Below are 25,861 nucleotides of genomic sequence, written 5' to 3' on the forward strand. Positions count from 1 at the left end.
GTGTGTGTGTGTGTGTGTGTGTGTGTGTGTGTGTGTGTGTGTGTGTGTCATTCAGTCACATCTGACTCTTGTGACTCTTTGAACTGTAGCCCGCCAGGCTCCTCTGTCCATGAGATTTTTTCTAGGCTAGACTATTAAAGTGGATTGCCGTTTCCTTCTCCAGGGGATCTTCCCAACTCAGGGATTGTACCTATGTCTCCTGTCTCTCCTTAATTGGCTGGTGCATTCTTTACCAATGAGCCACCTGGGAATCCCTCTATTGCCGGGAGCCAGCACGGTAGATCCCACCCATGACAAGGTCATATGGAAGAGACCTGATGAGCAGGGCGGATCAGGACTCAAGGGACCCCCTGGACCTGCTTGAGTATCTACCCCGAAACCAGAATCTGTCTGTCTTACTATTTTATGCCTTTCACCAACTCTTCTGACATTAACAGGGGGCTATCCCCGACCACCTTTCTCTGTAAAAAGTCAACTTAAGGCTCTAGCTAATAAGTCTCCTGGGCATGATAGGAGTGTTTCAATTCAAACCCCTCTGATGGCTTTCTAGCTTGCCTGACAGGTTTATCCAGACTCTTATAGCTACACATGTGGTTGTTCACAGCCTCCCAACTGTGAGAGGCACGGGAAGCCTAAAGCATTCTAAAAATATAGAGCCTTTAGAGGAATGAAAAATTATTAGAATAGTACTGGTAAAGGGCTTCATTATTGGGCCAGTGCTTGCTGCCAAGTTCCCATTCCCTTATCCATTGTGCACCTGGGAGTGCATTAGTTAACACAGTTGAAATGTAAGGAAAACAAGTAGTAGCCTTGGAATTAACCACATCAGACCTCTGAGCTAATAAGTTCTTTCTTTGTTGTAACCCACTGCACCTTTGCTCCGTAAGAATGTAACTCTGTTTAGTACTTTCTAAGGGTGACGCAGATTAGAAATATAAAGAAAAAAACACTTCAAAGGAAAACACGTTTTTTGGTTGATCAACATTTATCAAGAAAAGAGCCATAAAATGTTAACAGGCCTCCTGGCCAGAAGACAATGTACATAACATGAGACCCTTGTTTATGAAAAGACATACAGAAAAGAATCCTGGTTTCGATAAGGGCAAAACTGCTGGAGTGTTTGGGTGGATTCTGCATGACCTTGCATCTTTCTTTTCCCTCTATGTACAAGTCAGGGTATAAAAGCTCCTTTTGAAAATAAAGTTGCAGGCTCGCTCACCAAAGCTTGGTCACCCCATGTCATCCTTTCATTCCTTTCGCCAATGCTGTCCATCCTGAGGGCATCCCTGGACTCTGCTGAGGCTGGCCCCCGGCACTCCATTGTGTATACACCACATCTTTTTAGCCACTTATCTATTGATGAGCATTTAGGTTGTTTCCATACCTTGGCTATTGTGAATAATGTTGCAATAAGCATGAAAGGGCATGTGTCTGTTCAAAATACTGTTTACATTCCCTTTATGTATATATTCTGAAATGAGATCACTGGAATGTGTGTAGTAGTTCTATTTTTAATTTTTTGAGGAACATCTGTATTGTTTTCCATAGTGGTTGGACCCATTTACATTCCCACCAGTGGTGTAAAGGGCTCCCTTTTTCACCACATTCTCACCAACACTTACTGTCTCTTGTCTTCTTGATGGCAGCCATTTAAACAGATGTAAGATAGCGCATTGTGCTTTTGACGTACAATTTCCTAATGATTAGTGATGTTGAGCATCTTTTCGTGGCCTGTTTGTCACTTTGATGTCCTCTTTGGAAACATGTCTACTTAGTTCTTCTGCCTTATATACTTTTCTAATCTTAAATATTTTTCAGATTTGTATATTTATTTTATATTTCATCTTAAGCTCATTTTTTGAAATTAACACAAAAACTGGCATATAGTAAATAATCATTTGGAAATAATAATGTTGCTTCATTAATGGTAGCATTAATATTATTCCATGGGTGCTATTAATTTTGATAATTCCTCAAAATTATTTCAGCTCTAGAGTCAGTATTACTTATATGGAGATTATAGTATTTTCTGCGTTACCCCAGTGCATCTATGAACAGGCAAAACCGCTGGAGGAGTGATGGAAAGAACATTTTACCTGAAATCTGCTAAATCACCTACTGATCATGTGGCCTTGTCTGACTTTGAATTTCAGTGTCTTCATTCTTATAACTGGAATAATAATGGTGACAATAATATTTTTACAACATATGGCGTGCCAGGAACTGTGCTGTTGCTTTACGTAATTCATCTCTACAGCTTACAGAGTTGCTGTAAAGATCAGATGATATAATGCCTAACAGAACACTTAGCAATCAGAAAGCATTCTATTCGAAAACTTTGTGACCAATGTTCCATTATTTAATAAACCTCTGAAGACTATTAGAATACATTTCCCAACCACAGATCTCTCCTCTCTTTGCAGCTTGTCACTGTAATGCCAACGGCTCCTTCTCTGAGATTTGCCATGCTCAGACGGGACAGTGTGAATGCAAACCTAACGTGCAGGGGCGTCGGTGTGATGAATGTAAGGTAAGAAGTCAGAGCTGACCAGTGAATTACCTCTTCCTTCAAACTTTTCATTGGCTTTCAGAAATGACCTATACCCGAGTATATTAAAAGACAAGTTTCAAGAATATCTCATTGTACATGTAAAATTACTGTGATCATTGAAATTAAAAAGAAAATAGAACAACTTTGCCATACACTAGCATTTGACCCTACCTATTGACACATTTCCTTGGTAGTGAATGTTTCTGAAGCCACATACAAATTTAATCCCTGTCTATGGTGAGTCACATACTCTTTCCTTTGCCTTTATGTTTTTGGCAGGAGAAAAAAATGTCATACCCTTTGCTTTTACCAAGCACTTTGTTCTAGTTCCATCATTTAAAGTTCCAGTGAGCATTCTGCTCAACAAAAGTTTTCAATATAGAAGCAAATCAAAGGATTTTTTGGATACAATTTTGCTAAAATGAAACAAAAATCAAAATATGTTGCTCTCTTTTCCTGAATACATTACCCTGCCTTCAGTATGCCGAGCACTTTGAGATTCCTCCATGAGAGTACATGGATTTGCACTATTTCTTTCACATAAATAGGTAATTTATCATGATAAACACTGTTAAGGAGAACCGAGCATTTCTCAGATGCCAAATTGGCCATTCTGTAGGAGGTTTAAAAATATTATTTGTTTCTATCTCTTGAATAACATGTATGCTCTCTTTTTGTTTTTATTTTTCCGTTGGCTTTTAAAGCCCACTATGTGGTGGGACCCAAAGAAGCGATTCTGTGTGTCCTGTGGATGCAGTCCCATGGGCTCTGTGACACCGTGGTGTGATATTACAGGAAGATGTGTCTGTAAATCAGGCTTCGTAGGGAAACGATGCAGCCTCAGCAGGCAGGTGCACCGACAGGACGAACAGCCACAGAGAGCGCAGTGGGTGCTGGGGTCTCCCCAGAGGTGGGGTGCCAGCAGCTCCAGCGGATGCCCTCGGGGAGCCTATCGGCCTGCAGCTCCGGTAATTCGAGAGGTGCTGCCTGGCTCTTGCCTCAGCATGCTGTGTTCTGTGTGCTGCTGCTGACCTGTCCTGGTGCCATTTTACCAAATAATGGTTGCTAAGTGTGTGAATTGCAAATGCGAAAACTTGGCAATTCCTGCTTGAAGTCTTGCCTTTAAAAAATAGCTACTGATACATTTTTTTAAAGCTTGTTCAAGTTCATAGGTTCATAAAAGTTTCAAGTGATCATTGATATGTAGAAAACACAGAAAAATATATCTGTAGCAAACTAACATCTTAAAAGGGGAAAGAACCCCAGGCATCATTTTAGAGCAAATGAAGGGAACAAACGAATGAATGAAAGGAAATCTGACAAAAGAAAGTGACTTGCCCAAGAAAATCCAGCCCACTGATCTGACCTTTGACTGACCTTTCATCATAATTAGTGACTGTTACATTACCACATTATAATTTTGTCCATGTATACAACAAACACAAGACACACATTTTCACACACTGGAAATCTACAACATGCACAAAAAAAGGTAGCATGCCTTTTACTATAAAGGTTTGATCCTCCTTCTCATGAGGCAAGACAAAACAAATGGTGGAAGGAAGGAATTTGGGGAGGGGGAGAGAGAAAGAAAGGATCAGGGAGAGAAGATAGGACCAAGGCCAAGATGCTGAGTACCAGGAGACAGGACTTGTCAGTGGAGAGTCAGAGCTTAGGTGAGAACTAAGGGTAGGGAATAGAAGAAGGAGATGGAGAAGGAGTAGGAAAAGAAGAGGTAAAAGAAGGAGGAAGGGGGATGGGAAAGGGAGGAAGATGAGGGAGGAAGGCAGAAGAACAAATTTATAGTTTTATTTCTTGCCTCTTTATTGACGTTTGAAAAGAACTAGTTTTGATATCAGACTGCCTGAGGTCAAATCCCAGCGGCAACACCTCTGGTCCACTGTAAAACTGTTTCTTAGATCTTTTTGTAATTCAGCTGCTTCATCCATAGTAGGACCTACATCATAGAGTTTGTGTGTTGGCTCAGATCCTCCAAGGAACAAATGCCAAGAGATTTACTGGAGGAGACTCCAGTGGAGGGGGATGGGGATGGAGCATCACGTGCAGGGAGCCTTCTGCTGAAATGTTGGGTCTGTCCCTGTGGGAGGAGAGAGGGAAAAAAATATGGATAGAAAGGACTCACTGAATGCATTCTGCCCAAATCTCAAATTCTTGGCCAGGTCAGTTGGGAGTGCCCAAGCAAAATTTACACATTGGAGGAGTCTTGGATGGAGCAGGAAGATTCGAGTACTTCAGTGTTCCACTAATTGACTAGGAGAAGTGTGCCTTGGTATGATTCACTAGATTTAAGAGAATGGAAGCTGGGGCTTGTCGATTAGTGATACTCCCACTGCAGGCTCTCTTGCAGGGAGGTCTGCCCAGGCACCTCTATGGCTGTCTCTAGGTTGTTGTGAGAGGAGTGTGTAATACACACATCTAAAGAGTTTTTAGTAATGATAGGTAGTGTTACTGTTATTATTACTATTGTTATTAAGTGGAGAAATCTTTAAAAGAGATTATGTTTTTCAGAAATAAATGCATACATTTAGAGTAAGACAAAGGGACCATAACTGATCACTATGTCTCCAAAATGGGCTTTCCCACGTGGCTCAAGTGTTAAAGAATCCTCTTGCCAATGCAGAAGACTCAGGAGATGTGGGTTCAATCCCTGGGTCAGGAAGATTCCCTGGTGGAGGAAGTCACAATCGACTCCAGTATTCTTGCCTGCGAAGTTCCATGGACAGAGGAGTCTAGTGGGCTGCAGTCCATGGGGTTGCAAAGAGTCAGACATGACTGAGCATGAGCATGCAAAAATGTCTCCAAAACATAAATTCAGCAGAATCTTCCTACATATCCTGCAGCACTGATGTATGGAGTGGTGTTTTGTCCTGGGACCACTTTTCCTCTGAGACAGTGTATGTGACAGCTAAGAGCACAGACTCTGAAGCCAGCCTGGCTGATTTGGAATGCTGACTCCACAACTGGCTAGCTGCTAACCAAATCACGTGACCCTTCTGTGCCTCAGTTTCACCCCTCTAAAAAGTTGATGATAATAACTATCTTTCAGGATTGTCTTGAGAATTTAAAAGAGTTCATATTTGAAAAGGGCTTTAGAAATGTTGCTTGGCACGTGGCAAGAACAATATGTAAATGCTAGTTTTTATTATTATCCCAAATGAGAATAAATTATATGAGCTCATCAAACTTCCCACTGAGACTAGGCAGGCACTCGCTTCTCTATATGTTTTACCTCATTAATCTCAATTTCTGACTAAGAATGTTCTTTAAAATTTGTTTACTACAGCGTTTTCCCTGGGCTGTGAAATAAATTTTTGAACAATTTATTAAAATTGTATTACTGAAATTTGGTAATATTTGTTTTGGTATAACTGTAGCTCAGCTGGTAAAGAATCCGCCTGCAATGCGGGAGACCTGGGTTCGATCCCTGGGTTGGGAAGATCCCCTGGAGAAGGGAACAGCTACCCACTCCAGTATCCTCGCCTGGAGAATTCCATGGGCTGTATAGTCCTTGGGGTCACAAAGAGTCGGACACAACTGAGCCACTTTGACTTTCAGGTTTTAAAACTACACTAGGTAGATATTAGAAAAGTATGATAGAGACATTCAGTTCAGTTCAGTCGTTCAGTCGTGTCTGACTCTTTGTGACCCCATGAATCGCAGCACGCCAGGCCTCCCTGTCCATCACCAACTCCCGGAGTTCACTACATCTCATGTCCATCGAGTCGGTGATGCCATCCAGCCATCTCATCCTCTGTCATCCCCTTCTCCTCCTGCCCCCAATCCCTCCCAGCATCAGAGTCTTTTCCAATGAGTCAGCTCTTTGCATGAGGTGGCCAAAGTACTGGAGTTTCAGCTTTAGCATCATTTCTTCCAAAGAACACCCAGGACTGATCTTCAGAATGGACTGGTTGGATCTCCTTGCAGTCCAAGAGACTCTCAAGAGTCTTCTCCAACACCACAGTTTAAAAACATCAATTCTTTGGCACTCAGCTTTCTTCACAGTCCAACTCTTGCATCCATACATGACCACTAGAAAAACCATAGCCTTGACTAGATGGACCTTTGTTGGCAAAGTAATGTCTCTGCTTTTCAATATGCTATCTAGATTACTTCTCATATATTTCTTTACATAATCAACTTTGGAATTTTTAAAATAAATTTGAAAGTTTACTATTTTATTGGTCTATCCATTAAAGATATTTGTATAGATAGATATGCTAAGTAAAGCAAACTTAGGAGGTAAAGATAAAGGTAAAATACTATCTCTACAATGAACATTCTAAGTCAAGAAAATTTAGGAAATAAAAACAAATGCAAAATACTACTTTTTAAAAAAAGTTTTACTATGTAATGCTCTAGTCTTTTTTTCTATGTATATAAGTTTCTATTTGTTTCTGAGTGGTATGTGTGCCTTTGTGGGTATGTAATTAGAATCATAGTGTATATGTAATTTTGTATTCTGCTTTTTGAAATTTTACTTAATGCTGTATTCTACCCATATTCATATCATTAAAACTGCTTCAAAACAGGATTTTAATGATTTTATATATTTATAACATGAATGCCTCATAATTTACTTTATTCAGCTTTTTCTCTAACATTGAACATTTAAGTACCTCTACAGTTGTTCATTATTATGATAAATAATACTGTAATAAGCATGCATGCATTTTCTCAATTTCAGACTATTTCTTTTGGCCAGGTATTTAGAATTGTACACTGAATTGCTTTTTGTGAATAAAAATATTATATGTTTTCTTTTATCCTATAGTTAATTTCAAAATCAAGTAAGGTCATTTGTTACAAGTGTCACACAATTTCTTTAATTATACAGTGAATCTGAATTAGAACTAAAAATAAAGTCAAGAACTAAAATAAAATAAAAATCTATTTATTTTATTTTATAAAAACAAAGAACTAAAAATAAAGGCAAGAGTAAATATAAAGATTAAAATGATTATCAACCATAATCAACCCATTTTAGATTTAAAAAGAAAGCTATTCTTAGCAACAGTCATTATAAGAGACTAATTTTCAGTATGATTTTGTTTTATACGACTTATTTTTAATATTGTTAACAATAATGACAAAAATACATAATGAGGCTTAATCATTTCTCTTTGGGTGGCTCACATTAAATAGCAAGGTTTATTTTTACCAAGAAGTAATTATTAAGACTAATTTTCCAAAATAAGAATTAGTTTTACAAAGAAGTAATTTACTGAGACTAATTTTCCAGATTAAAATATCATAATAATGTGACAAACTTCTGCTTAAAAGACAGCCCTGACATACTTTAAGTAGGATATGTGCTTTTCACTTTTCTGGTAGAAATTATTTTTAATCCATCAGCATTTTCTAATGTAGTCATTCTAGGTCTGATAACACGCTTTTCCAGAAAGTCATCCAAAGCTAGTAATGCTGGACCATGGAAGGTCATTTCTTACAAATAGATAAGAGATATGCATATGAATAACTCATCAGAGATGAAAGTTTCCCTTCATCTACCTAATTTGGTGCTTTAATATGTGTTCTCACAAATCAACTTTGATTGTTAGGATGAAACCCAAGAAACTAGATGTTAGTTACACCAATTATTTTGTCAGTATAACCAAAGAGTTACATGTATAATGTGAGCCCCATAATGATGATTAGAAGTATTCATGGATATATGACAAAAATTAGACCCAATATAAGAGAAGAAAGATTTATTTTAACTTTAGGCTTCTGCCCAATAATATTGAAAGCATTTTTACCAAGTAAAAGGACTTTAAAATGTCTGAAAACAATCAATTCTGATTATTAGAAATGAAACCAAAATTTTCTTTAAATAGAATTGCCGTCCTCTCTTATTTCCACATTGCCATTAGACTCTTGAGACATATAGGGAAAGGCTGGTGAAAATATCCCAGACTGAATGATAGCACCCTAATTCCACCACTAATCTCGATGAAATTTCAAAGTAATTGCACTTTTCTCTTGGAAATCATAGAAAAAGTCCACTAGATTAAGTGACTGGACAATTCCAGTCCAATTGTCCTAACATCACTGAAGAACCATTGTAACCCACAGGCTCCTCTTTCCCCACCTGATCTTACAGTACATCTAGTGCCATTGTGAATTAATTGATTTAAATTGAATTTTTCTCATTCTGCTTCTATGCCAGCCTGAAACCTTTGGCCTCCAATCGGCAAGGGGGTGTGTCCCCTGCAACTGCAATTCCTTTGGGTCCAAATCATTTGACTGTGAAGAGAGTGGTCAGTGTTGGTGCCAGCCAGGAGTAACAGGAAAGAAATGTGATCGCTGTGCCCACGGCTATTTCAACTTCCAAGAAGGCGGATGCACAGGTCTGTAAATGAGACTAAGCTCAATGCAGTCATTACCTGGTTTTGGTATTTAGGCTTCTGCAGCAGTTTGTTCTATAAGGTTCCCAGAGATTAAATGAAATACACCAGGACAACAGGCAAACATATAATACAAAAAAAAAATGCTTAACCTAATGCTTTACATATGTTTTTAATAAGTTAAAGGAAATACATTGTAATTTGAAACACTGCCCTATAAATAGCTGTGCCTGTAATAAAAATCCATCAGCAGATCCCAATTCTGCTGTCTCCCTCCCTGTCTGTGACCTCTGTTCAGCCAGTCACTCAAAGGCTACTGCAGCTTGAAAGAAATGTTCAATTTTTCTGGTGCCAGTGTTACCTTAGTTTAAACTTTACTCCCAAGCTTATATAGTTCAACTTTCCCTTTTCCTGTTGCAAAATTGGTACAATGATCAGGGAAGTTAATATCTTTTTCTGGTAAGGTAAAAAAAAAAAAAATGTTTTCGTCCACTTTCAGGTGCCTTGAAAACTGTGATGTTCTGAGAGAGAAATAGATTGGCTGTAGATGTTTGTTAGTTCCAGAGAAAATGTAAGCCGGGGTTGCTAACCCTGGCTCCCTCGAGCAGGGTTCTCATGTGTCCAGCCACAGCCTTCCTACAGATCCTGAATTAAGAAAATAGGAATTAACAGTACAGATGAAAGTAAAGTTTGAGCATTTGCCTTGATTTTATACTACTAAGTTGGAATCGACCTCTATTCCAACAATCACTTGGTTGAATATTACTCTCGTTTACAAAACTCAGTAGTACAACATTGATGATACTTGTATGCTTTCAGAACATGATAAATACATGGCACGATTTTAAGACATGATTATTGACTACTAAAGAAAATTATGTTAGGGGTGGGAAGAATCATATTAAAAGCCAATACCCTTAAGATGTTCTCAACCACTTCTAATGAACAGTTTTTATCATAAATTAAGCCATTATAAATTACTCTGAATATTATTATTGTAGATCTTCTAAGAATCTATGTATAATCTGTAAGACAATATCTGTATTTACTAAAAAGTGTATAAGGCTGCATTTTAAAATGTACTCTATTCTTTATAAATACAACTCTCACTAGCATTTTTACTTAATATTAATTGAAGAAAAAGTGCTACAAATTCAAATATATCCACTACCAGAAATTATAAATATCAAAAACATTATTTTAAAATGATGAAATGATGATAACATTTTAGAAATGAAAACTTAGTAGCATTCTAAGCCAGAGAAGCACAACAGAAAAAAAAAATTTAAGCATAAAACAGACAGGGTAGCATTATGTTTAAAAACATGACTCTCACCAAAGAGCCTGGATTTGTTTAGTGGCTCTCCCACTTTAGAGATGTGGGTTCAATCCCTGGTCAGGAAGATCCCCTGGAGGAGGGCACGGCAACCCACTTCAGTATTCTTGCCAGGAGAATCCCATGGACAGAAGAGTCTGGTGGGCTATGGTCCATAGGGTCTCAAAGAGTCAGACATGATGGAAGCAACTTATCACTGCACACCACCAACAATTAGTTATATGACCTTGACTGAGTGATCTCACCTCACTGTACCCTGCAAATTTCATCTATTAGGAAAATAATAGTATCTGCCTCACTTCGGTTTTGTAAGAATTAGGCGAGTTAATGGCCATCTACTACTGTGGGCAAGAATCCCTTAGAAGAAATGGAGTAGCCCTCATAGTCATCAAGAGTCTGAAATGCAGTACTGGGGTGCAATCTCAAAAACGACAGAATGATCTCTGTTCATTTCCAAGGCAAAGCATTCAATATCACAGTAAATCCAAGTCTATGCCCCAACCAGTAGTGCTGAAGAAACTGAAGCTGAACAGTTCTATGAATACCTGCAAGACCTCCTAGAACTAATACCCAAAAAAGATGTCCTTTTCATTATAGGGGACTGGAATGAAAAAGTATGAAGTCAAGAGATACCTGGAGTAACAGGCAAATTTGGCCTTGGAATACAAAATGAAGCAGGCAAAGGCTAGCAGAGTTTTGCCAAGAGAACTCATCGGTCATAACAAACACCCTCTTCCAACAACAGAAGAGAAGACTCTACACATGGACATCACTTGATGGTCAATACTGAAATCAGATAGATTATATAGTTTTCAGCTGAAGATGGAGAAGCTCTATACAGCCAGCAAAAACAAGACTGGGAGCTGACTGTGGCTCAGATCAGGAACACCTTATTGCCAAATTCAGACTTTAATTGAAGAAAGTAGGGAAAACCACTAGACCATTCAGGTATGACTAAAATCAGATCCCTTACAATTATACACTGGAAATGACAAATAGATTCAAGGAATTAGATATAAGAGTGGCTGAAGAACTATGGATGGAAGTTCATGACATTGTACATGAGGCAGGGATAAAGACCATCCCCAAGAAAAAGAAATGAAAAAAGGCAAAATGGTTGTCTGAGGAGGCCTTACAAATAGCTGAGAAAAGAAGAGAAGCTAAAGGCATAGGAGAAAAGGAAAGATATACCCATTTGAATGCAGGGCTCCAAACAATAGCAAGGAGAGATAAGAAAGCTTTCCTCAATGATCAGTGCAAAGAAATAGAGGAAAACAACAGAATGGGAAAGACTAGAGATCTATTCAAGAAAACTAGAGATACCAAGGGAATATTTCATGCAATGATGGGCACAATAAAGGACAGAAATGGTATGGACCTAAGAGAAACAGAAGATATTAAAAAGAGGTAGCAAGAGTATACAGAAAAACAATACAAAAAAGATCTTCATGACCGAGATAACCACGATGGTGTGATCACTCACCTAGAGCCAGACATCCTGGAATGTGAAGTCAAGTGGGCCTTAGAAAGCATCACTATGAACAAACCTAGGGGAGGTGACTGAATTCCAGTTGAGCTATTTTAAATCCTAAAAGATGATGCTGTGAAAATGCTGCACTCAATATGTCAGCAAATTTGGAAATCTCAGCAGTGGCCACAGGACTGGAAAAGGTCAGTTTTCATTCCAACCCCAAAGAAAGGCAATACCAAGGAATGTTCAAACTACCACACAGTTGCACTCATTTCACATGCTAGCAAAATAATGCCTAAAATTGTCCAAGTCAGGCTTCAACACTGCTTGAACGATAAACATCCAGATGTTCAAGCTGGATTTAGAAAAGGCAGAGGAACCAGAGATCAAATTGCCAACATCCGCTGGGTCATCGAAAAAGCAAGAGTTCCAGAAAAACATCTACCTCTGCTTTATGACTACGTCAAAGTCTTTGACTGTGTGGATCACAACAAACTATGGAAAATTCTTAAAGAGATGGGAATGCCAGACCACCTGACCTGCTTCCTAAGAAATCTATATACAGGTCAGGAAGTAACAGTTAGAACTGGACATGGAACAACAGACTGATACCAAATTGGGCAAGGAGTATGTCAAGGCTGTATATTGTCACCCTACTTATTTAACATTTATACAGTGTACATCATGTGAAATGCTGGGCTGGATGAAGTACAAGCTGGAATCAAGAATGCCAGGAGAAATACCAATAACCTCAGATATGCAGATGACACCACCCTTATGGCAGAAAGTGAAGAAGAACTAAAGTGTCTCTTGATGAAAGTGAAAAAGGAGAGTGAAAAAGTTGGCTGAAAATTCAACATTCAGAAAACTAAGCTCATGGCATCTGGTCCCATCACTTTGTGGCAAATAGATGAGGAGAGAATGGAAACAGACAGACTTTATATTTTGGGCTCCAAAATCACTGCAGATGGTGACTGCAGCCATGAAATTTAAGACACTTGCTCTTTGGAAGAAAAGCTATGTCCAACCTAGAAACCATATTAAAAAGCAGAGACATTACATTGCCAACTAGGTCTGTCTAGTCAAAGCCATGAATTTTTCAGTAGTCACGTATGGATATGAGAGTTGGACTATAAAGAAAGCTGAATGCCAAAGAATTGATGCTTTTGAACTGTGGTGTTGGAGGAAACTCTTGAGAGTCTCTTGGACTGTAAGGAGACCCAACCAGTCCATCCTAAAGGAAATCAGTCCTGAGTATTCATTGGAAGGACTGATGCTGAAGCTGAAACTCCAATACTTTTGCCACCTGATGGGAAGAACTGACTCATTTGAAAAGACCCTGATGCTGGGGAAGATTGAAGGTGGGAGGAGAAGGGGATGCCAGAGGATGAGATGGTTGGATGGCATCACCGACTCAATGGACATGAGTCTGAGTAAGCTCTGGGAGTTGATGATAGACAAGAAAGCTTGGCGTGCTGCAGTCCATGGGGTCACAAAGAATCAAATATAACTCAGAAACTGAACTGAACTGAATGGCCATAAAGTATCATTTTAAATATAGCTGTGTATACATGTCCATCTCAAACTCCCTAACTGAATGGTTAATTTCTATTTGCAAGTAATGATTCAAACTGTCCCAAGACATTGTTTAGCCCATAAATTTAAGCATTGTGAAACATTTTTTTCTTAGTAAGTGGTACATATAAAGTAAGTCCTTTGGCTTAAAATCAGCAACAATAATAATAATAAATAATGGCTAACATTTATGTCAAATGTTGTACTAAACATTTTCCACAGCTGGGGTAAAATCCTGTGAGCAACGATAAGTGTCATCCCTTGAAAAGTGAACTTAAATATCCTAAATGTATTTTAAAAAGATTTAATCGTCATGTAACTAACTAAAAGAGTTCTTATAACATTAGTCTTCTATTTGAATCTGAGTGTTTGATGGCATTTTTCTTTCTTTCACTTCTTTGATTTGAAATGGTGCAGTAAAAAGTACTCAGCAACTGAGTCAACTGTAGCTAATAAGTGGCATGCCTTCCTTGTCTTGGATGGCTTTGAAGATCTTCTCAAATCTTTTTGTTTTTTTTCAGATCTTATGTTTGCATTCTTTAAGAATGTGTAATGGACAAGGATGTTTGCACTCTTCTCAGGAAGGAAATATTAATCCATAGATCATGGAAAAATTAGTTGTGAACTTGGTGGTGGTTTAGTCGCTAAGTTGTATCTGACTCTTGCAACTCTATGGACTCCTCTGTCCATGGAATTCTCCAGGCCAAAATACTAGACTGGGTTGCCATTTCCTTCTCCAGGGGATCTTCCTGACTCAGGAATTGAACCCTGATCTCCTGCATTGCAGGCAGATTCTTTACCAACTGAGCTATGACGGAAGCCCATAGTTATGTTTAGTTATGAACTTAAATATAAAAAAAAATTAACCTTATAGTATTTAGATATAAGGGAATACATTACACAGGAAATCTGATACATCAGTTCTTTTTATCCTTAATCAAAAAGCTAAAAATGTTTGACATTTTTAAACTATTAATGAAACTCAGTATATATTTACTGAACAACCGCTCTGATGTATACTATGCTTGTGTGCATGTCTGCTCAGTCACTCAGTCATGTCTGACTCCTTGCAACCTTATAGACCATAGCCCAGGCTCTTCTGTCCATGGGATTCTCCAGGCCAAAATACTGGAGTGGGTTGCCATGTCCTCCTCCTGGCATAGTCCTACTATAGTCCTACTATACTATGATATGAAAAATGAATGAGGTGAGTTGTCATTTTCAAGGATCTTTAACTATAGTATGGAAAATAAAACAGCATAAATCACAGAAAAACCCACAAACATAAAACTCAACACTTTATATCAATTTTTTTTCTTTTTTAATCTTTTCACCTGTGAAGCTTGTGACTGTTCCCATCTGGGTAATAACTGTGACCCAAAGACTGGTCGATGCATTTGCCCCCCCAATACCATTGGAGAGAAATGTTCTAAATGTGCACCTCGTAGCTGGGGCCACAGCATCACCACTGGTTGTAAGGTGAGTGAATTGTTTTATTTCATCTCATAATGTCATTTAAGGATTTCTATTTTGGTAGAACTCTATAGTCGGGCATTTTAAGAGTCAGTATTACAAAACGATACAGATCTACTGCTACAGCATGATTGCAGAATCGATCACTATCTTATATTTTACTTATAGGAAAGATGATTAAAGTAAGTACACATTTATATAGCTTCATCCATGATACTTTCAAAAAAGGAAAACAAAGAACCAAAAATTCTAAAATAAAACTAGAAACATCTCTAACTTCATACTTACACACAATGAAATGTTAATACATCTCCAAAGTACAAGGAAATTAAGAATGAATTTTTAAAAAATTCACAAGAATTCCCCCCAAATTTTACCTAGATATCAGTGTTCAGGAGCTAGTTGAGAGGATTCTGAAGTCATTTAAACAACCTTTAGCTTACAGAATTCCCCATTTTTTTCCATGTGTGAACCATAGTAAATGATATGACCAGTCTCACATTTAGAGAAATCTATACAGCTTCAGGGCAGAAGGTTGCTTATAAGACTGTTGCAAAAATGTTGGCGAGAGTTGATAGAAGCTTGTGTGTGTGTGCTAAGTCATTTCACACTTTGGGACCCCATGAACTGTAGCCTGTGAGGCCCCTCTGTCCATGGGATTCCCCAGGTAAGAACATTAGAGTGGGTTGCCATGCCCTCCTCCAGGAGATCTTCCCAACCCAGGGATCAAACCTCTGTATCCTGTAGCTCCTGCACTGCAGGCAGATTCTTTAACACTGAGCTACCAGGGAAGCCCCATAGCAGCTTGGCCTCAATTATCCACTAGTGTTTGGAGGGCAGGTTAAGTTACAGCTCTTATGACTGAATAAGATATGGCTGAATTCATGTACTTAAGGAATAAGAAAGCAAAGGCTAAGGGATGACTGCCAGGTTTTGCTTTGCAACAGATGATGGATGAATGCAGACCAAGTAAGGTTTTTTTCAATAATTTTATTTATTTATGTTATTTTAGCTATTTTGGGCTGTGCTGGGTCTTTGTTGCTGTAGGCGGGCTTTCTCTAGTTGCAGCAAGGGAGGGCTGCTCACTCATTGCGGAATGCAGGTTTCTCGTTGCATTCCACAAGTGGCTTCTCTTGTGGAACACGGGCTCTAGGGTGCACAGGCTTCAGCAGTTGCTGTACCTGAGCTCAGTAGTTGCCACTCAAGGGCTGTAGAATGCAGGCTCAGTAGTTTTAGTGCATAGGCTTAGTCACTCCAAGGCATGTGGGGATCTTCCTGGACCAGGGAATCTAACCTGCTTCCCATGCATTGCAAAGCAGACTCTTAACCACTAGACTACCAGGGAAGACCCTAGGCCAAGTATTTTTTTTAATATTTATATGTTTTATATCATTACATTTACTGATGATTGACTGAATACTATGTTGACTGAAGTTGATTCAAAAATTTTAATTACTTTGAACCACTGTTACAAATCTAAATTTCTGAATAGGCTAGACACTTCATCATTATGAACAATTATAAACAATTTATATAGCCCTCACAATTATTTATGAGGATGTATTCTATTATTTAAAATCTTGTATGACTATAATCTAAATGAACAGTGATTTTTGAGATTTATAGCTTTCCTTGTGTCATGGATAATTTCTCTGTGCTGAGGTGTGAGCACACACATCATTTGAGCCTTTATTGAAGTGAATATAAAGCCTGCCATCTTTCACTAGCAGGGGAACAGTGCATAAATCCTGTATTGCTAAACAAACATTACAGCTAATTATGATTTAAGTTTCATGTTGGCTACAGTGTCATCTAAACATATGGTTAATAGTCTCATTTATTCTCTACTATAACTTCCTGAATAAACTTCTCAATTTGAAAAGGTCCCAATTTTTTGACTGGTTTTTAAGAATTAATGCTTTCATTTTATATAATAAATTGAGAAAGAGACATTTAATATTTTAAAGTCTAAAGAAAGTTATTTTAGTTAATAAAGTCTAATACATTTATTTTAGTTAAATATATCATAAGACAATTTTAAAATTTATTACGTGATTATAGTTTCCATAACATATCATAGATTTCTATTTCTGATTATGGCCAATTTTGTTTAAATAAGTAAGGAAAAATTACTTAAGTGGTTAAGTCAGTCATCCTTATTTTGAATTCTCATTCTACATCTGGTGTTCTATAAGAACAAGTTACTTGATGTGATGACAGTGCTCTGTTCTATCTTTTGAAGCTATGGCAATGTTTGTAGTGTAATAATCACTTTTAGTCCTTTGAGTTTAACATAACTTTTAGCAGCATCTCATACTGCAGGCCTTTTTACTGGAGAAGAGTGAAGACAGAAAAATACTGAATCATAAAGATACCAAAAATAAGGCCAGATGATATTTTAACATCAGAATCTGAGCAGATATTTTACCAAACATTTGGACAGGGAAGAGATAATAGATGGGACGCTGGTGATTGTACATCACAACCTGGAAAGAGGTGTCCCATAACTCAGTTGTTGGCAGGAGCAGAAGCAGGAATTGCTTTAGTAGCAGTGGATGTAAGAGTGAGCTGAGCAATGAAAGTGTGAGAAATGCCAAGTGAGATCCAGCCAGACTTGGATCTGGAAATCTGGCAAGTTGCTATGTGTATGAGTCTTCCATAGAGCTGTAGTTCTGTGGAGGAAGATGAATAGGAAAGCACCAAAAAGAGTCAGGTCATAGACTAAGTACAAACCCTGATGGTGGTAAACTCAGACACAGAGAGAGGGGATACCCTCTAGGGAGACAGAAACCACACCAGGGAAACTTAAACAGGGAAAGAAAGAAAGTGAAGTTGTTCAGTCGTGGCCAACTCTTTGCGATCCCATGGGCCGTAGCCTACCAGGCTCCTCTGTCCGTGGGATTTTCCGGGCAAGAGTACTGGAGTGGGTTGCCACTTCCTTCTCCAGGAGATCTTCCCAACCCAGGGATCGAACCCAGGTCTCCTGCATTGCAGGCAGACGCTTTACCATCTGAGCCACCAGGGAAGTCCAGTATAAACAGGGAAAGTAGAATATAAAGAATTGTTAACTGGTACAAATTAGTTACAAAAAGGATTAAAAAAATGGATATAAAAGATCCTGAAGTGGTAGGTCCAAAAGAGTAGCTACTACTTCCAGGGTGAAGGGAAAATGAAAGTGTCAGTCACTCAGTTGTGTCCCACTCTTTGTGACCCCTTGGACCCACCAGCATCCTCTGTCCCCGAGATTCTCCAGGCAAGAATACTGGAGTGAGTAGCCATTCCCTTCAGGGGAATCTTCTGACCTGAGGATCAAACCCGTCTCCTGCATTGCAAGCAGGTTGTTTATCTGAGCTATCAGGGAAGCCCAAAGGGTAAGCAGCGTGGACTGTAAAGGAAGCAAGGTCTTCCCCCGTTCCCCACTCCCAACAATACTTGGGTTCAGACCTCTTTGAAGAGAGTGTGGCAACCACAGGGATACACAGCCTGCTGGTGGTACAATGACAGCAACAACAACGATAATAAATAACTTGCCAGAGTTTATGGGCAAGTGCTGGCTATAGACACTGCCCATCATTACTGGAGGATGCAGACTTGCTGGAGCTACTGAGAAGCAGCCTGCCATGGTCAGTGCTTGAGTGCAGACCTAAACAGCAGGGGAGAGAGTGGCCTGATGGCACAGCTTGGAATTCTTTATGGGCCTCTGGGCTCCCATGCTAAATAAGTAAATAATAGTGATGATGATAGTAATGAAGAACCACAACCCAGAAGAGAAATGTCTTTCCATCACCATGGCCTTATTTGGGTCTCTCATGGACCCTGTAAAGACTAATTTTAACATTCCGTTAGTGGCCAGGGGGAAATGTCCATAGAGGTCTAACTATAATGTCATAAAACAAGGCAAAGAGGAGTGAGTTTAGAGCTTAGAGACAGCAGAGAGATCCTTGGCACAGCTGATCTTTGAAAATGATGTATTCCAAGATCTTAAATAACATTTTAGTAATTCACTTAAATTTTCATTTAAATTCAAGGAGCTTTGAGCTCTAAATCAGAAGCAGAAAGCCTTAAGGAATAGAAGACAAGACATGTGGATGAGCAGCAAATTGAAAATTGCTGCTGAGATGAAAGAAAAAAATTATTGGAAAGAAGCTAAAAATGCAATGCTGTAATTAAGCATTGATGGTATATACATACAACAGAATTTTCACTGTGTAGGATAGCAAGGACAAAATGGAGAACAAATTTGAGAGGCAAATAGGGAGATGACTACAGAAGACATTAGTATATTATAGATTTGACAGATAGAAATTATGTACTTTAAGAATTATGGGTGATCCTGAAGAAGAAAATTGATAAATTAGAACAGAAGTAAAAATAAAAAACAAAGTTGAAGAAATAGTACTGAATTAAAAAACAATTGTATTCTCAAACTGAAAGAGCTCACCATATTCCAGTAAATTAATTTTTTAGAAGACTCAAACTTATATAAATTCTAGTAAGATATAATATTACATAAATTAAGAGAAAATCTTGTGTACATCTAGGAAGAAAAAAAAAAGTTTACCACCAAGACAGCTCAAATTGGGCTTGTCTGCAAAACTTAACTCTAAAAAATATATCCTAGTATCATTTTTCCTCTAAATTCTCCCTGGCTTCCCCACATCTGGTTTGGTACTTTTTATATCCTCTCAGAGGATTTTGCACTTCACCTATTATATCATGCTTATTCCATTGTGTTATATTTATATATTCTCTCCCTTGATTAAACTGTAATATATGTCTCTAAACAAAAAATGCTGTAAAAATGAAATGATAAGGTAAAATGGCTTTGTCAGAAGTTCACTCTTCGAAGCAAGAGGTGTTTGAAGAAAATCTATACCTAACTCCTCCTCACCACAAAGAGAGAAAATGCAGTTTCTTTCTTATTCAATAGCTTTATGGTTTCTGGACACTCATATATTTTAGTAAGTGCAGGAAGCAATTTTAGCATTATGTTCACCAATGTTTCCCAAGCGACTCAGCTAGAACAGTACAAGACATATAACAGATACATGATTAATATGTACTTAATGGAAGCATAGAAGCATTAGAATTAAAATTTAAAGATATTGCCTTGAAGTGGTGTTAATTGTTGCTATTTTTATCTCCTCTATAGGCTTGTAACTGCAGCTCAGTAGGCTCCTTGGATTTCCAGTGCAATCTAAACACGGGCCAGTGCAAGTGTCATCCAAAATTCTCTGGTGCAAAATGTACAGAGTGCACTCGAGGTCACTGGAACTACCCTCACTGCAGTCCCTGTGACTGCTTCCTGCCAGGGACTGATGACTCAACCTGTGATTTAGAGACTAAAAAATGCTCCTGCATCGATCAGACTGGGCAGTGTACTTGTAAGGTAGGTGCTGCTGAAATTCAGGAAGAAAAAAAAAAAAAAAAAACCTTACTCAGTTCTATGTCCATTGCTGTTTTAACTTCAGTTATTTATTTCTGCATCATTAAGCCGAAAAGAATGACATACAAAAATTCTTTGCCAGACGCAGAGACTTTTCCTGATATACAGATAAGCATTGCTTTTTAAGAACTTATTTTCAACCAGAACCCAATTATTTTTAACCTAGCTCAAATGAATGATATATTTTCAAAAGTAAAGTTTAGTTTCCCTTTACATATTCACTTTTCTTAAACAAGAATAATCTGGAAGGGAAAAGAAGTCAGTTCTCTTAAGCATCACTAGAGAAAACCATAGCTAAATGATAAAGTTTATTATTTTTTTAAATTACTCTTCAAATTAATCCATAATCACTGTACACTGAAAAATATATTTACTGCTGTGGAAGTTCGGTAAAATTTCATCAAGTATAAACACTGACATTACAAACAGTGACTATATGCAAATTTCAGCCCTCATTAATATTGTTAAATGATGTAGAAAAACAGTTGATTAAAAATGATAAGAAGGATTCTTCCCCTAAGATATTTCTGGAAAATCAATCCCAGGATAAATGCAATAAAGACTGGGTCAGAAGCATTAGTATATTTTCAAGAAAAGTCTATGCAAAGAGGGTCCAAGGAAACAGGAAGGTGAAATCTGGAGGGGTTGTGAAGAGTCTTGAGAATTTAGGAAAATGGAAGCTTCTGCCATTAAAAGTCCTAGACAAAACAAAAAGTATGATGGTGTATTATTACATATTATGGCTATATATTATATTTAATACATGCTATATGTATATATATTCAGTATTCCAAAATAACTATATGAATCTATATTTTAAAATCATTCTTGCTTTTCACAACTTTGCATCACATCACTGTCTGGGAATCAGTGGAATTTCATTTCACTTTCAAAATTCTAATGACTCTTTCATAATCCTCACAGTGGAATAGTAGGGAATGTGCTGCTTAAATGTCAATGAAAATAATATACAATATTCTTAATAATGTATGTAGTTATAAATAAAGTGTTTTTTTAGACCAATGACATGCTAACAAAGAGATTACCTACTCTGCTATTTGAGATGTGAATCTAATATTCAGTGTTCTTTTATTTATTTATTTTTGTTTGTTTCATTTTCTTTAAAACATCCTCCTGTTATTTATTCTTGAGTTTATTTCTCTCACAACTCCTGCATACGGACTCTGAAGAACTCTCCTCTTTCTTCAGGTGAATGTGGAAGGGATCCACTGTGACAGGTGCCGGCCTGGCAAATTTGGACTTGAGGCCAAGAACCCACTTGGCTGCAGCAGCTGCTATTGCTTTGGCGCCACTACTCAGTGCTCTGAAGCGAAAGGACTGATCCGTACGTGGGTGAGTAAGGACCTGCTGAGCCATGTAATGGTATAACGTTAGTTCCTGCTGGTGTCTTTTAGCCAGGCACCAAGGGGCAGAAGGAAATGGCAAAACATTTAAGTAACCTTTTCCCCTGTGCATATTTAGAACTGGTAGAGGGGCCATGTGCCATTAGATGTTTGGAGTAGATATCTTTTTTATTCTTTCTTTAAAAGTATTCATTTACTGTGGATAAGAAAATAGATGCCAAGTGAGCAAGGAAAACATTATAAGGGAAATGTTATGTCTGGGGATGGGAAGAAGCTGCCTTCTGCAGACCGAGAGCATTAGAGCAAGAAAGTAGATGGTTGCTCATGTAGTAATGAAAATCTGAACTGGTTGCTCATTTATTCCAACCAGCCTTAGAGAATTGTCGCTCTTTAGGGTGGAAAAATGTTCATTTTTAACCTTAATTTTCCTTTAACCCTTCCTACTTTTCAACTCTACTTTTTGTTAGTGTGAAAGACCAGTTTCACAGATGTTGTAGATTTCGCTAGGCAAACAAGTCCAAAGGGTTTATCGCCTCTCCTGTCTTCATTGCCCATGAGTTATGTTTCTCATGAGAACATTTCATCATAAGGGGACAGGGCCACAGCGAGACACACAGTCCTTTTAGAGGAGGCCTCCAAAGACTTACACTTAACACCCTGCTGTGTTTTGATCCCACACAGGTGACGCTGAAGGCTGAGCAGACCATCCTGCCACTGGTGGATGAGGCCCTGCAGCACACAACTACAAAAGGCATCATTTTTCAACATCCGGAGATTGTTGCACACATGGATCTGGTGAAACAAGAGCTCCATTTGGAACCTTTTTATTGGAAACTTCCAGAACAATTTGAAGGAAAGAAGGTAAGGACAAGAATGTTGAAGTCACATGAGAGCAAAATAAAACATGTTTTTAGAATAATGCTATTCGGAGATTTATCTGACTCATCATTTCTCATTTTATTTTGTCAGTTGATGGCCTATGGTGGTAAACTCAAGTACACCATCTATTTTGAGGCTAGGGAAGAGACAGGTTTCTCTACATACAACCCACAAGTTATCATTCGAGGTGGGACTCCTGCTCATGCAAGGATTATCATCAGGCATATGGCTGCTCCTCTGATTGGCCAGTTGACAAGGCATGAAATTGAAATGACAGAGGTAAGATGGTTAGGTGTTGAGTGCCATGTTGCCAATGGATTTGCACTGAGTTTCTTCACAGTGGTTTCTTTTCTTATTAACAGAAAGAATGGAAATATTATGGTGATGATCCTCGAATCAGCAGAACTGTGACCCGTGAAGACTTCCTGGATGTACTATATGATATCCATTATATTCTTATCAAGGCTACATATGGAAATATCATGAGACAAAGCAGGTAAACTATAATAAATATCCAAGTTAGTTTCTTCTTCTCAAGTCTATAAGAAAGATCAGTGAGACATCAGACAAGAAAGATTTAGAAGTTGGGTTGCTAGTGTGATGATAGAAGACTAGTCAAGAATGACATCCGGGTCACCTGGTGTGAGTTATCACCACCATTTCCCCAACAAGAGAACCAGTACCAGAAGCAAGATTAAGGGGGTAAATATTGAACTGATCCTCAACATGGTCAATTTCAGATGCTAAGCAGAAATTCAGGAGATGTCCTGCAAGGTAGAGAGAGTTTGCTCCTGGGCTATAAATACATTGCAAGATTGCTAAGAAAGTGTCCTCCTTCAACCCTCAGAGGAACTGGTCAGGGCCAAGTTGGTCCTGTCTCTTCCAACCATATGCATTCACACCTGTTGACTCCAGTGTGTGATACGATATAGCCATCTTCCCTCTGCCTTATGATGTGAAAAGATTGGGGATCACATTGAATAAGAAAGTACACAGAAGAAGAGCAAAAATGACTGTCATGAAAGCCAAAGGATGAGAATACTATAAAGGTGGGGGTATGGTTTTTTAATGACCCAAAGAGTACAATTAAAATGAGGCTCTTTGAAAGTTAGAATCACCAGTAACAATTATAATACCAGTTTTAGTGAAGTTCTAGGGCAGAAAGAGCCTCAAATTTTGAGGAATGAATGGGACTCAATGAATCTAATATTATAAGTGGAGACTATTGTTTTCTATGAATAAAATTGTAAAAGGGAAGAAAGAGGTCATGTCAAAGGTCAAGGGATGATTGTTTAGTCTGAGAGATAAGTAAGCATGTTTATATATCATGCGACCAGGGAGGGGGAAGAATTAGCAGCAAGATATACATAAAAATGATAGAATAAAGAGAAAATAAATAATGGAGAAGTTGTGGTACTTCAACATCGTGAGTACACATGTTTACTTGAGGTCATGTGCCTCAAGTATGACGAAAACTTATCTCATGAGATACAATGAGGAACTGTACAGATGTAGCTAAATGTTTACTGTGGAGGCAGAAAGTTGAGTTTATACACATAGTCTCAGTTTCTCTGGCGTGTTAGTGTCTCTATTATATCTGTAAGAATATGAAATCGATAGATGTTTAAAAATAATCTTATGTAACAAAATAGTAGATCAGTGCAGGAAAGCAAAAGAAAATTATGAACCCTCTCATTGACAAATCAATGAATCTAAAAATACCATGTTTCAAATGTTTCCATTATTAAGCATGTGGCAGAAAATCCTTTCTTTATTGTAGAAGATCCATATTGCTCTTCTGATTATACCAGAAGTAGAGACCAAATCAAGGACCAAAATTCACTTTCAAGTCTGTATTGCTTTGATTTCTTTTTCATATTTCTTATTTCTGACAAGAGATTCTTTTCTTTAATCGTAGGTCCTTGTTGATTATCTATTGATATTTTAAATATAAAAATATGAATATGTCAATCCCAAGCAGGAGATTCTTTCCATGAAATAATTTTAAAAAGCATGAACCAAAATATCTTGTCAATTACATTGTTAATTATTTTAGAATATCAAATATAAATTAGGTGACAGAAGCCAAACAGGTTCACATGTTGTAGAAGAAACCAAGTAACCTTGTGAGTGCGCAAATATGTTATTTTGAAAATTGTTCCCTGCTTTAGTAAAAAAGTTTGCTAGTACACAGAACATTTTGTTAGTAGATCTGATAGAAATGATGTTGTCCTGCATTTTTCATCATGCTTTCTTTACCTCTCACACTGATCCCACCTTTCTTCACCTTAAGCTTGCTTTTTTCCCATAAGTCCCTTTCTCTTATTACTTTATTTCATATACCTCACTAAATAATATCCTTTGGCTTAGGATTTCCTTTTTAAAAGCACTAAAATAAGGAAATACTTCACTTTTTCTAGAGTCAATAAAAACTAGAGTGAACATCTAGTAGCAATAAAAACAAAGAAACCAGTGGATCAGCACTTGATTTTGTAAGACAAGGAGTTTTGACAAAGATCAGAAATATGTTTGAGTCTTCCTCTCAACATGGTTAAGATAGAACCCCACTTCTTTATTCAGCTACAAATTTAGACAGTCTCAGAAGCAAAGAGTTTTTTATACATGTGGTTTGAGATTCCAACTTTGTACATGTTAACGCTGATGTTTCCTTTTTTCTTTGCTTTTGTACTCTCTTACAAAAATTTATTTGAAGATCTTAACAACTTTGCTTTTTAGCATTAAGTCTGAGTTTGGCTAAATTCCTGATTCAGGCAAAATAGTCAGTCTCTCATTCCCCAGGGGAAATAAAGATAATGTGTTGCAGAAATGTCTATTGCTAACATCATTCAGGTTCCATTTGATTTTTAAATACTCACTAGTCTGTTGTGTGTGTGTATGTGCCAGAGAAAGGAAGATGATGCTGGTAATTCCTCAGGTTATAGAATATCATGAGATAACAGCAGAGATGATTTCTCAACAAACACCAGGTTACCTTCTTACTCCTTCAGAGAACGCAGAGTCCTTCTTAAAGGAGGGGAGTGGTTTATTTACATATCACAAATGCTGTGCATCTACAAGAAGAGGAGAATGAAATCTGAATTTTAACTGAACATGTGTTTCATAAAGGCTGCCTGGTCTTCACATCGCAGATTACAATAGGAGCCAAATTAGAATGTGCATTCATAATTCAGTACCAATAAAACCTACCTATGCTTGTTATAAAGTTTATGATTCAAGCTCCTTAAGCTTTTAGAGGTGCCTTTTATTGAAGCAAAACTATTCATTGTCTCATTTAAAAGTTTATTTGCAGAACATTTCATGTTACCAGTTAGTCATGAAATAGTCTGAGTTTATGGACTGCATGTATTTTTAATGTATAATTTCAATTTACTGCAAAAGGT

The 25,861-nt window shown here is 37.8% G+C and overlaps 1 protein-coding gene across 2 annotated transcripts in view; it reads left to right on the forward strand.

Annotated features, from left to right (window-relative positions):
* LAMA2 (laminin subunit alpha 2) overlaps positions 1-25,861 on the forward strand; it is a 676,446-nt gene that overhangs the window by 425,737 nt on the left and 224,848 nt on the right. For both annotated transcript variants that reach the window (XM_040238873.1, XM_040238874.1), the window contains exons 20-27: positions 2,424-2,530; positions 8,739-8,919; positions 14,641-14,777; positions 19,924-20,160; positions 21,427-21,570; positions 22,263-22,442; positions 22,551-22,739; positions 22,823-22,956. In XM_040238873.1, the coding sequence (XP_040094807.1) occupies positions 2,424-2,530; positions 8,739-8,919; positions 14,641-14,777; positions 19,924-20,160; positions 21,427-21,570; positions 22,263-22,442; positions 22,551-22,739; positions 22,823-22,956 (1,309 nt within the window). The remainder of the gene's footprint in view (positions 1-2,423; positions 2,531-8,738; positions 8,920-14,640; positions 14,778-19,923; positions 20,161-21,426; positions 21,571-22,262; positions 22,443-22,550; positions 22,740-22,822; positions 22,957-25,861) is intronic.

The sequence above is a fragment of the Oryx dammah genome, unplaced genomic scaffold (assembly GCF_014754425.2).
Source record: "Oryx dammah isolate SB20612 unplaced genomic scaffold, SCBI_Odam_1.1 HiC_scaffold_4, whole genome shotgun sequence".
Lineage (NCBI taxonomy): Eukaryota > Metazoa > Chordata > Mammalia > Artiodactyla > Bovidae > Oryx > Oryx dammah.